The 13273-nt window shown below is 33.0% G+C and overlaps 2 protein-coding genes across 2 annotated transcripts; one reads left to right on the top strand and one right to left on the bottom strand.

Annotated features, from left to right (window-relative positions):
• Window positions 1–914: 914 nt before the first annotated feature.
• On the top strand, window positions 915–3511 carry LOC110699298 (zinc finger BED domain-containing protein DAYSLEEPER-like). Its single transcript, XM_021876802.1, has 2 exons — window positions 915–2001; window positions 3178–3511. The coding sequence occupies exon 1, from the start codon at window positions 933–935 to the stop codon at window positions 1743–1745; it is 813 nt and encodes a 270-aa protein (XP_021732494.1). The 5' UTR covers window positions 915–932; the 3' UTR covers window positions 1746–2001; window positions 3178–3511.
• Window positions 3512–6328: 2817 nt separating this feature from the next.
• On the bottom strand, window positions 6329–8283 carry LOC110699296 (probable protein phosphatase 2C 2). Its single transcript, XM_021876800.1, has 3 exons — window positions 7809–8283; window positions 7070–7420; window positions 6329–6900 (listed from the first exon to the last, which is right to left on the bottom strand). Exons 1-3 carry the CDS (start codon window positions 8172–8174, stop codon window positions 6553–6555), a joined length of 1065 nt encoding a protein of 354 aa, XP_021732492.1. The 5' UTR covers window positions 8175–8283; the 3' UTR covers window positions 6329–6552.
• Window positions 8284–13273: the final 4990 nt, after the last annotated feature.

Below are 13273 nucleotides of genomic sequence, written 5' to 3'. Positions count from 1 at the left end.
TCGATTGAAAGTATGTGATTCGTCTTTTATTTATGATTTGTTCGATTGCGGTTTTCAATATTTCATTTGATTGAGCTAGGGTTTCGTGTTATATTTGTATGATACTTTCAATCTAATGCAATGTAGTTGATTACTGTTATTTTTTGTATGATAATGTATGAATATGATGACCTCCAAATTTTTTAGTTTATTAGGGTTTTAATCTAGAATTTTCATTACTTGTTTTTTTATATTTAATTTCACAAAATAGATATAATAAAGTCGAAATATGTATAGATTGTAATTAGTTTTTCTCATTAATTTCAGACTTATAAGTTTATGTTTATTATTTTAGCTTATGTGTGATAACTAAATTCGGATTATGTCATTTGACCACTTATTCGATCATTATAGATTTAGTTACTTTTTTTTTTTATTTAATTCATTTACTAAGATCAATCTCTGTAGTACACACTAACTTAACACACTTTGTATATAATTAAGTGGGGATGAATTTTGATTGTATTGTAGTTCAAAATATATATACTGATTTTTTACTAAATTTGAATTGAAAATGACTGGCTATTAGCCTATGAATGATGCATGGTGTGTGTGAGCGTTTGTGTTTGTATCTACGTGGCTCAGTGGCTATAAATTTGTGTTGTAGCCTGTATGTAGTGGTTAGTGACTTAGTGTGATAGGTGGTTAACTGGTTATGCAGCAGCAACAATATATTAACATAGCAGTTACAGTATGACATTATGCATTGATAGGCCTTTCAACATGATATCTTCCGATAGCTGTGCTAGAAGCATGATCTGCCTTTGTTGCTGTGCATTGCTAATTTGCTATTATTAATTTATTATTGCTGTTTCTGAGATGTCAAATGTGTTCAATACTGTAGTCAATATGTCTAGTGCATTAATTGTCTTTATTTAATTTTTACAGGGAGAATGACATCTAAAAATGAGAATAACGCTAGTGTTCCCACTTCCGCTAGTAATACTCCAATTGCAATAGATGATGATGAAAGTCCTCTAGAGACTAATTCCGATCCTTCTCTCCTACCAATTACTAGTAGGCATACTTCGGCAGTGTGGTCTGATTTTAAGAGAAAGAGAGTTGGGGATGTGATAAAAGCTGAGTGCAACCATTGCTCCAAGCTACTTGCTGGTGGGTCAAAAGCAGGAACTACTCATTTGAAAGATCATATAAAAATATGTCCAAAGAGAGTATGTCAAGATCTTCGACAAACAAGAATGTTTGGTACAAAAAAAAACTTGAATGATAAGAATGACACGATGACATTGGCTCCTTACGAATTCCACCAAGAAGATGGAAGAAGAGACTTGGCAGAGATGATTATTTTGCATGAGTATCCAATTAGCATGGTTGAGCATATTGGTTTTAGAAAATATAGCAAGACACTCCAACCTGGATTTAAAGTGTCGTCTCGCAACACAACTAGAAAAGATATTATGAAAAGATATGAGCTTGAGAAGGAGAATGTTGCAACCTTGTTGAGGAAAGCAAAGGGTAAGATTGCCTTAACTACTGACATGTGGACAGCTGACAACCAGAGAAAAGGTTATATGGCGGTCACCTCACATTTTGTTGATAATACATGGAAGTTGCAAAGTCGGATCATAAGGTATTGTTTTCTGGTTACTTATAACTTGTTTATTTTTTTTGGTTGTCTTTGTATTGCTATAGTTTTTTGTGTGAATTTTAAAATCATAAGAATTATAAGTTGTGATGATGGATGATAATAATGAGCCCATATATCCACAATAGTATTGAATAGACAAATAATATATGTTATTTTCATTGGTTTTGGTAGGTTTTTATATGTCCCCGCCCCTCATACTGCTGAGGTTCTTGCTGATGCTTTGAAAGAAAGCATTCAATCATGGAATCTTGATCTTAGGTTGTCTTCTATAACCGTGGATAATTGTTCAACTAATGATGCAATGATGGAAATTTTGAAAGGAGTGTTTCCATATGGCTCACTTTTATTGCGAGGTGATTTTTTTCATATGCGTTGTTGTGCTCACATATTAAATTTGATTGTTCAAGATGGTTTAAGTGTTGTGGTATCAAATGGTGTTCAAAGAATTAGGGATAGTGTTGTGTTTTGGACTGCTTCTGATAAGAGAGTACAAAGGTTTGAACAAGTGGCTAAGCAAATAACTCCTGAGTGTAGTAGAAAGTTAGCACTTGATTGCAAAACCCGGTGGAATTCTACTTATGAAATGCTTTCTATTGCTACTAGTTATAAAGAAGTGTTTGTTGTTTTAAGTGCTCGTAATAATTTATATAAGAATCCACCGACCCCTGAAGATTGGGAAAAAGTTGAGAAAATATGTGAACATTTGGAAGTGTTTAGTAAAACTACCCTTAATTTTTCAGGAACAAATTACCCTTCGGCCAATCTTTATTTTCCTAAAATTTGTGCTTTGAGAATTGCTATTTCTGGTTGGCTTTTATCTCCTCATGATTATGTAAGGAAAATGGCCGACATTATGTTACAAAAATATAACAAGTATTGGGCTAGTGTGAATGGCTTAATGGGAGTGGCAACAATACTAGATCCTAGATACAAAATGGCTCTTATTCGCTTTTATTTTGCAAAATTTTTTGATGAGCATGACTTTGAAATTGAGGTTAGTAGAATTAGTGATCTTCTACGAAGATTGGTTGATGAATATGGGTCTAAGATGGGTAAAACTCAAGGTAGTAGCAACCAACAAGCTTTTGATTTGGGTAGTAGTAGCAAATCCAATGAAGAGACCTTTATGCAAGAATTTGCTGAATTTTTACAACAAGATAAGGACTCAAGTCATGATATATCAGATTTGGATAAGTATTTAGATGCTGCTAATGTGCCTCTAGTCCAAGATTTTGATATTCTTAATTGGTGGAAGACAAATGGAGGCACATATCCCATTCTTCAGCAAATAGCACGAGATATATTGAGCATTCCTGTTTCTACTGTTGCATTAGAGTCCGCATTTAGCACAAGTGGTCGGGTTCTTAATCCTTATCGTAGTCGGCTTTTACCGGAAGCTGTAGAAGCTTTGATGTGTACTCAAAATTGGATATGGGCTGCTTCTAAAAGTAAATAGCTAAAATAAAATTTTATTTAATTAATAATATTATTTATTTATTTATTTTAATTAATTCACATTGTATTTGCAGATTGTGGAGAATTTAAGGATGATGAATATGCTAAATTAGTGGGAGAATTAGAGGAAGGATTTGAAACATGTGATATTGATTCTGGAACAAGTGGACTTTGCACCGAATAATTCAAGGCCTAATGAATTTCTTGTTATGTATTTGAATATTTGTAGACTTGTAGTTATTTTTAATATTTGGACTTTGGACAATTTGGAGTTAGTGTTTTTTTTTTTCTCTTATGTACTACTAATTTTAAGTTTTTTAATATGTAGTAATGTAGTATGTATGCCTAAGGTGTTGCACTTTATGAAAATGGTTGATCTTGCAGTGGTTTTTGTTGGATTTGAGTTAATGGGATTTGTATGCACTGCTACTTTTTTCATTAGTCTACTATGAAGTCTGCAGGGTTTCAGTTGACACTTGAAACTTGAAAGACAGTTGCTTTTCTCAATACTAAGTTGGCGGGTATGGGGCGGGGAATTGGCGGGGATGGGGCGGGGGTTTGGCGGGTATGGGGCGGGGACGGGGATGGGGCGGGGGTGGTTTTAGAGTTGGACCCGCCGGGGCGGGGACGGGGATTATTTTCAGACCCGACATGGGGATGGGGATGGGGATGGGGATGAAAATGTGAGGCGGGGATGGGGATGGGAATGCCAAAATCCGCCCCGCCCCGCTCCGTTGACACCCCTAGATACACCATCTTTTAATTAGATATCTAATGAAAATTAGATAATACACCCGGGTGCACCATGCTCATGGTGCACCCGGGTAAACAAAAAAAGGCGGAAAGAACATATAGTGTTTGATAAAGAACATACCTATGTTTGACAAAGAACATACCTTTAATATGTTTTTTGAGTGTGATCAGTGTGTTCTTTGAGTAAAATTATATGTTCTTTATATTATAACTTATGTTATTTAACATATGTTGATAAACATATATTTTTTTTGGGTTTAATAATACAAAGTATGTTCTTTGAATTTGGCGTGTATGTTCTTTAAGGTCATAGTGACTCCCAAATTCTATTTTTTTATTATCATATGTCATATTTAAATTACTTTTATTATCGTATATTCTTTGAGTTTGATTAGTGTGTTATTTAGGTATTAACTATATGTACTTTACAATATAAATTATGTTCTTTTAACATATCGTATTTTGAAATTTGATATTGAAATCTTAAATTATTTTTAATTGAAAATAATGTTAGAGTAAAAAAAAACTAAATTATTATGGGAAGTTGAATTTTTTTTGGAGAGATAGAAAACTATTTTTTGGGGAAATGATATCTTTGGTAAGGATTTTTAAAGAGGTGATCAACATTGGCATGACTCGCATCCCGACCCGATCCGGCCCGAAATAGGGTGGGTTTGGGCAAACCTAAAAATACATTTTTAGTTAAAACTCGAACCGGGTTCGAAAAAAGCCCGAAAACCCGCTACTTTTCTACGGGTTTGGGCACAAGAAATTATGATATGGCCCGGCCCTACTCGATTTTTTATCACCTCTAAATTTTTCCCGTTAATAATGTGTAATTTTTCAGAAAATTTTATCAAGTTTTTATCTCGTTCTTTTTATTATATCTTTATGTTCTTTGGTAATGCATGTTTTTGTCAAATACAAACATGTTCTTTGTCAAATACATGTATGTTCTTTATGAAACACAGGATGTTCTTTCCGCCTTTTTTTTATTTATCCGGGTGTACGATGAGCACTGTACACCCGTGTGTATAAACCACGGATTAGATATCTAATGCAAGGAGAAATAGGGAGGGGATCGGAAGGATCCATTTTCCTTCCTATTTTAATAAACAAAATCCTTATGTTGTTTGAGAGATTTGGAAGCAAAATGATAATTCACCTTCTCCCTCCCTCGACCTCCACCTCCCTTTCCCTTCCCTCTTATCCAAAGTGGCCATTTCACATTGATAGAAAATTAATTGAGTAATAGGAGTAAAGACGGTGAACAAATTGGTTACTTAGATGGATAAGGTTACTCAATCAACAGGAAAAATGAATTACTCAAATAGAAAATGAGGTTACGCTTATAAACAAGTGGAGTTATAGTTTGTTGTGGGTTCAAATTGCAAATTAGATTTATTTGTTGTGTGACAAGCTAACAGCCATGCCAACCCTTTAAAAAAAATTGGCATGACATGTTGATTGTAGCATACTAGCTAACATGTATAGTTGAGTTTTTTTTTTTTTTTTTTTTTTTTTTTTGAATAGTAGTTGAGTTATTTAATGTCAAGAATGTAGTATATTGCAGGGTATTCTTCCACTTGCTTGATGTGTAATATTTCATATATGGAATATTATTCAATGTGGTGTCTTTGTGGTGTTCTATCTTTTTATGCAAAAAAAAATCATAGGTTTTTATTATAAAATTAAATAAAATCTATGTATGCTATTAACAGTCATTTGTAGCTTAGACTAACCACGCCTGTGAAGCTCATAGCAAGTGGCTACCTGCCTACGTTAAGACTTAAGGTCAAGTAGCTCAACTGTTCAAGTGTGTCATTTGAAGGATAGCAATGCAGCCTAGATTGGGCTCCTACGAGACTGAAATTTATGTACAATCCCCAATACTTTGTGCTCATAACTTAATTGCCAAAGCTATGTTACATTTTGAAAATAATTATTTGTATATATATATAAGGTTCACTCGAATGATAATGAAACTTAATTTTGATTTAAATTTGCTAGTTTATGACGAATAAGAGGGCGGCAAACGATTTGGAATAAGCTTTAGAAGTAATTACTTGTAGTTCTCAATTGGAGTTAAACATGTAATATACTACGGAGTAAAAGCATCCCTCACTCGATACATCATCTAACGAAGAACTCCAATGTGCATATTCTAGACGTTTCAGACTTTTAGTGCTCATTTTATAGGATTTTGCAAGTACTTAAGGCTTGAAAATTCATGAGCAAGAAATGTCAAATTTCATCCCTTTCATCACAAGATTCACAACCCCCAAACCCTACCTTAGTATTCATTAGCATAATAATGTAGCATTCCTCTTTCTTTAAAATAATAATGATAATAACTATCATTATTTTGCTTTGTAAGTTAAATATATCCCGTGCATTAACATGGATACATTCTAATAATATACGAAGTATAATAGAAAAGTATATGATTAAATTAATAGAATTAGGGTTTTAAAACTAAATTTCTATCTTACAAACAACTCGAATATACAAGGAAACAAAATGGAAGGAAATTTGCTACTATATATTTTCATGGCTAGCTATCTACCCCTGTGACCCTGCCTATGCACTATGCACTAAGCTAGCTTAGTGATAATTAACTGATACAAATCAAATTATATACCTTATATATACATCTAAAGCCAAAAAAAGGTTATAATCCTGTATAATCAGCTAGATTAAAGAGCAAATTTGTCTAGTTGAATCACCATTACAGTTGTATCATCGTTAGATCCCCTACTTGTTGACAACTCCACTAGCTTTCTACAAGCATGCTTTAACTCTGGCTTATTACTCCCTGCTGTAAAAAAGGGAAGAACCACGTCTACCGCTTCCTGATTGCTAACCTTGTTCCATAGGCCGTCTGAAGCCAAGATTAGGAACTCGAAATCGGGTTTAATGGTTAGGATTTTTGTTTCAGGTTCGGCTGTGACCCATTGCTTGAGATGTTGGTCTCCTATTGCTCTTGACACTGCAAGAGAACCTTGTATTCTCCATGTTCCGTTGCAAAAATCAACGTATCCACCCTGTGTAAAATAACATTACAACTTATAAGTCCGTGTCATATGAGTTACACATGTACAAATGCGTGTTTTGTGTTATTGTGTAAGCCATGGTCATATAATAATTTCTTGTCACATTTTTTTTATAATTAACAAAAATGTACTTCGTATAATCATATATAGGTTGTCATACCTTGGATTCGATCCTAGTTTTCTCGTCTTCTCTTGAAGGGCTTTGATCAGTAGTCAGTGCCTCCGCAAGGCCACCCCTGCTAATAACAGCACGACAATCACCAACATTAGAGACCATAAGGTTACCCTCTTGAATCAATGCAGTTACACAACAAGCACCACCGTTTGATTTTTCGTTAAGAAACTCCTGGTCAGCAGCTAGATAACCATCTCTGATACTCTCTTCAATCAGTTTGCTAGATTTGGCTCCAGTAACTCGTCCTACATGGTCTAATATTTTGTCACCTAGCCTTGCTGCTGCAAACTCGGCAGCTTTTGGACCGCCATGTCCATCAAATACTCCAAAGAATGCCTGCAATTGATCAAAAATAACGATCATGAGCAAAAGAATTTGTTGGCCACCGTAATTTTTATTTATTTTACACAACATATAATAATTCCATATATAAAATGTATACTTCTAAGTTCTAAGATTTGATTGTTTCATATTGCAACATTTAGCAACCAAGCATTATTTATTCTAACACTATCAACCAAGCATTATTTATCTAATACTATCAACCATTAGGTGAACTTTTGAAATATTATAGACCTATCATGTCCATAATTATTTTTTTATAGAATGAAGGACAACCATAACATTTCCTAAATTATAACATATACTATGAATAATACTAGTATATTGGTGTGTATCATCCCATCAACAATGTTACTAATAACATCTTGAACGCAAAAATTACCTGTAAAGGGCAACCATGTACATCATTAACACGAGCCGAATAACGGTCCTCCAAATGAGCCCTTGATTTTCCTCTCTTACTACAAACTCCATACCCCTCCTCTTCAACTTCAATCTCCTCAACACGATCTCTAGGTGTACTCACAACATTATTTTCCATCAATGTAACAATCGGAACGTTAATCCTCGCCGGTCTTTTCCTCTTCATCAACGGCAATTCATTATGATGATGATGATTTCTTACTTGCCCTTCCAACTGTTGAAACCTTACCATCAAATTAGGTGATATGGGGTTAGCGTGATGGTTGTAAATATTACTCGTATTACCACTATGAGTAACAGTTGGTACTACAACAGCACAGTTCATTTTTCCTTTATTATATCCTGTGTATAGAATTTGCTTATATCTTGATCTGAATGATCTCCTTAATATTAGCTCTAGTCTAGCTATTTATGTGAATAAAAACTTTGGGTTAAGATTTATGAATAGCTCATACGAAGTTTCTATATATAGTGTTGAATGTCTTGATCAAGAAGTCTATTGGGAATAGGGATTGAGGGGTTATGATGAGTCAACCGTTCAACGGTCAAACATTGCTTTATATTTGGTGTGGTGCATAAGTTGAGGAGACTTGGTCTATTTCTTAATCCAACTTTCTCCGACTTTGTCCTTAATTTTAGCGGCTGATAGTGATTCGATCTGGAACTTTTGATTGGTTCGTCAAAAGGTTGCTTCAACCAACCAAAAAAACAATTTGTTTTTTCATAATCCCTCCATTTCATAATATAGTTTATATTGTATTTTTTTCACAGTATTTAAGAAATGGAAGGAGAAGTGGAAAAAAGTTAGACAAAATTACAAGGCAAATGGATAAATTTAAGGGGAAAAAAAAAGTGAAAAGTACAATTATAGACAAAAGTTAGAGAGAGTGTGAAAAAAAAAAAGTACAATGCAAGTGGATAATCTAAAGGTAAATTAGGAAGTTCAATTAATAAAGTTAAAAAATAATGGTAAAATGGTCTTTACATACTATCCAAAAAATAAAAACAAGAACAACATTTTGGGTCTCCAAAATAGGAAAACAGAAACTATATTGTGAGAGAGAGTACAAGATTACGATTATTACGGAGTAATATTTTTAAAAGATATGAGTGATAACTGTACGACTTAACATGCATGAAAATAGAAGGGAGAGGTATAAAAAAAATGAACACCCTCAATCACATTCGTTATGAAAGATTTGAACACAAACGTTATGGATCTAAGATAACAATCTTACTAAGGCCCCGTTCACTTCACCTTATTTTGGTTGAATTGAAATTATTTTTACTGAACTGAAATTATTTTTGCTGAAATGAAATTATTTTTATTGAACTTAAATTAATTTTACTGAACTGAAATTAATTGGAAAAATTGGTCGTAATAGCACCAATTATTACAAAGGTGCGCGTAGCAGCACAACCTTTCGAGAGTGCGTTCTACATCACAAACTATGCACTTGGTTGCAAATAGCAGCATAAATGATACCAAAAAACTGAGATTTTGCCGGAAAACTGATAATTTAATATGTTATTTTTTTTTTATTCTCGTGAGATTGATTACTCTATCACTCCATTTTATTTTCTCCCTGTATATTTGTATCATTCTCAACCTCCACCATTACTGTGATTCCTCTTTAAAGTTTACAGAGGGCTTCTTTGATAATTGTGGGTTAAGGACGGCGAATGGTAATCTCTCATCGAATTTTAGGATACAAAAGTTACTTTGTGATACCAAGCCCCCAAAAATACTACAAACATAATGTTGCTTAATTGCTTTTTTGTTTAATTACTCTTCAAATTTCTATTTTCACTCTTTAAGTTAAGTTCAAGGATTTGTTTTACCAGATCAAATTTCTATTTCACCTTCTAATACTTTCTTCTCAGATTCCAAATCATTCATCACTTCAATTGCACGTGTCAACTATTTTTTTATATCCATCCAATTAAAAAATTTGCAATTATCAACCTAAAAATAAAAATTTCCTTCTCAATTACCCACAATATATCAATACTCAATTACATTAATTCTGGGGCATAAGAATTGCATACCTTAACATGTCTTCTATTCCCAATGTACTTTTTCCTCAATGTTGACAAAGAGAGTGATAGGAATATATAGGAAGAAAATTAAATGGAGTGGTAGAGGAGTTTAATAAATCATTCACGCGAGGATAAAAAAAAATCTAAGAAATATTAAAAATTCCAGTTTTTCGGCAAAATTTAGTTTTCCGGCGAAATCTCAGTTTTTCGGTATCATTTATGTTGTTATGTGCACCCAAGTGCATAGTTTGTGATGCAAAACACACCCTCAAAAGGTTGTACTGCTATACGCACCTTTGTAATAATTGGTGCTGTTGCGGCCAATTTTTCCAAATTAATTTTGTTGAACTGAAATTATTTTTACTGATTTTTTATTATATTTCTTCTTTAAATTTACTGAATTTTATTGAACTGAACTTATTTTTACTGAAATGCAATTATTTTTAATGAATTGAACTTATTTTTACTGAAATGAAATTATTTTTATTGAACTGAAATTTTTACTTAATATTAATTTTTTTAAGGTAAAATAAATGGGGCCTAAGTGAATCAATTCTTACTTTGTTATCGAAAAAATTTGTTAATATCAAGTCCTATAAATTTCATGGCATACGTCTAGAAAACAAGAACCTTAAACGACAAGTAGAAACCACTGCTTGCTATTTTCACATACACCGGCCATATAATTGTCTAGTCTTTTTAGTCAACTTAAATTCTTACGTAAGAGATGTCATTAGTTGTTAAATTAATAATTGTGAGTAGAATTATTGTCTTCCTGTTTGTCACGGAAATTTAATAATGGTTGCCGGTTCTTACTTGTGATGAATGTTTCTTTCAAAATAAGTTAACCCATTCTTATTTTTACGTAGTCACTGCACATTAAGTTGAAAGAGTGGATTTCTTAGTATTATTACACAAGTTGTTTGGGTTCTTTTTAATTAAGTACTCCGTAGCATTTTGAATTGGAAAACTTATTCTTATTCTTTTGTTAAATTTTAAAAAGGGTATATAACTATATGAATATTATTTTGAATTGGGAAAATTATTTAGGTATAAAATCACAAGCTTTGTATAGTGTTAAACGAGCCCGAACCTCATCCGTCACGAGTGTTTATTTTAAAAGTCCAAGAAAGTTTTACCTCAGAATCATATGATAATGAGGAGAGTATCAGATTAGTCCCTTAGCCTTATAAGATGGGCACACTTTTTCACCTTTTTCAATGTGAGATACATATCCAAATACTCTCTCTTGCTTTTACATTCACTTAATGTGAGATAATACTTTTACAGTTCCACTTAGGGGTGAGCAAAAATTTCGAGTACCCGAAATTGGAACCAGAATAGGTTAGGAACCGACGGGTCCAAAACCGGAATTAGATTCGGTGGTTCCAATTCCGGGTAATAAATAAAGGACCCAGCTACAACCGGTTCCAATTCCAATTATCAGCTTTTTGGAACTGGAACCGGTTGGATATCCGGTTACCCAATATATGCTAAACTAAATAAATTTTAAATAATAAAAATATGTTGAATGTATCAAGTTATTAGTAAAATAAAAAAAAATTATTAACACCTAACATAAATAAAAATAGCTTAATGCATATATATAAATATAAGTATTAAACGCTAAAAATAAAAATAACTAAAAATAAGTTTTATAATTTGTATTATATTTTAACAATTACATACATAAGTGGATACCCGGAACCGGAAACCAATACCCAGTGGTTCCGGTTTCAATTCCAATTCTTAAATTTTAGGAGCCGGTTAAACCAATTCCAATTCCGGTTCCAAATTTTAGGACCCGATTTCAATCAATTCCGAGTCCGATTCCTAAAATTTTGATCGGATATCCAGTTTACTCACCCCTAGATCTACTTATATAGTCACATCACTCATTTGTGAGTTTGTTCATAAACCCAACATATAAATAGTATATTACGCGCATAAGCCACTAATGCTAGTCATCACCTGAAGCTACCACGCAAATGACACGAGTCGCGTATTATTGTTTTCAATCCATGCGTAAAATGCTTGTCATCGCGCACCGTACCAGCTGTCATTCTCTCACTCCAGTTTAACTTGATTCACATTTATTCGACCGCTCACACGCTAATATAAACACAGCAATAACCAACTTAAACGTCATCATCTACTCAACCTAATATCTACGTATACTACGCAACCAACATAGCACTTTTGTTATTAAGTGAAGATGTCAACGGAACAAGAGAGGAAGGCGCTTGAAGATAGGCTACTAGGGTGTGGAGAGACTGTGGTAGCTGCTGGTGACACTAGGGATCGTCAAGATAGCCTTGCTGAAGGCGGCCGTAGTCGGGGAGGCCAAGGCAATACTCGTAAGGAGCATATAGATACCAAGTCCGGTGACGAGAGGGATAAGAAGAATGAAGGATTCCCCATTGATGAGATAACGTTCCGTAGATTGCCTTAAAAATGTAGTATTAGAGTACTATACGTTTGTATCACTATTAAATACGGAGTAGAGTATGTATGAAGCTAAGCCTAGTAATATTGTGTAATTAGCTAGCAAACGTTTTTATTTAATTTGATTTTTAATATTATGGAGTACTCAATAAATATTCAGATCGGTTTGTGCTTTGAATAATTGAGCTTTAAATTTTTTGTGTTGTGCTAGGATTTTCAAACTGGACCGACCTAATTTCATTAGACCAATTTTTAGAAAACCAATCAAAATAAAGGAAAATTTTGTATTTTATCACCCTAAAATCACTATATTTAGATTAAACCAACCGTTTTTTCTTTTATTTTTCGTTTAGTATCGCTGTGGTTTTATTTTATTTTATTTTTCTTTTTAAAATTATATGATATAAATTATATAATGAATAAAATTTGTCAAATTTATTAAAATCATGATAATTTTGAAAATTGACAATAAAAAGGGGGAAATGCCTTTTTTTTTATTTTCTGTTTTTGATTTTTTGTTTTAAATAAAACAGAAAATTGAAAACAAAAAACGATGTCAAACAAGCCCACCGCCTATAAACAATTTCTATTTCGTCCAATCTTGCTCTATTAATGTTTTTGGGTCATTTTGGCTCTTTTAGAGGCTGATTTAAAGTCAAAATTGACAAAAAGAATAAAAAATGTATATTCCCTATTATTATTATTATTATTATTATTATTATTATAAACAGATAAAGTCATACAATCTACCATAAATTAGTGGGAAGCCGAGATACTATTCGGGCCCCCACTCCTCTAGCTATTACAAAGCCTACCTCAGTGAAGATATGAGCTGTAGCACGAGCTCCAATGTCTTGCATCGTCGAGAACCTCTACTATATATTATTATTATTATTATTATTATTATTATTATTATTATTAAAACTCCAAGGCACAACA

Source organism: Chenopodium quinoa, unplaced genomic scaffold (assembly GCF_001683475.1).
Source record: "Chenopodium quinoa cultivar QQ74 unplaced genomic scaffold, ASM168347v1, whole genome shotgun sequence".
NCBI classification, from domain to species: Eukaryota; Viridiplantae; Streptophyta; class Magnoliopsida; order Caryophyllales; family Amaranthaceae; genus Chenopodium; species Chenopodium quinoa.
The sequence above is the reverse complement of the archived record's forward strand: the minus strand, read 5'-3'. Positions and strand labels throughout refer to the sequence as shown.

What these genes read in the sequence shown, in the direction of transcription:
- LOC110699298 (XM_021876802.1), top strand. Translation starts at nt 933, where the DNA reads ATGACATCTAAAAATGAGAATAACGCTAGTGTTCCCACTTCCGCTAGT.
- LOC110699296 (XM_021876800.1), bottom strand. Translation starts at nt 8,174, where the DNA reads ATGAACTGTGCTGTTGTAGTACCAACTGTTACTCATAGTGGTAATACG. An exon ending in TACATGGTTGCCCTTTACAG is followed by an intron (nt 7,421 to 7,808) that starts GTAATTTTTGCG and finishes GATCAATTGCAG; the next exon opens with GCATTCTTTGGAGTATTTGA. An exon ending in AAACTAGGATCGAATCCAAG is followed by an intron (nt 6,901 to 7,069) that starts GTATGACAACCT and finishes TATTTTACACAG; the next exon opens with GGTGGATACGTTGATTTTTG.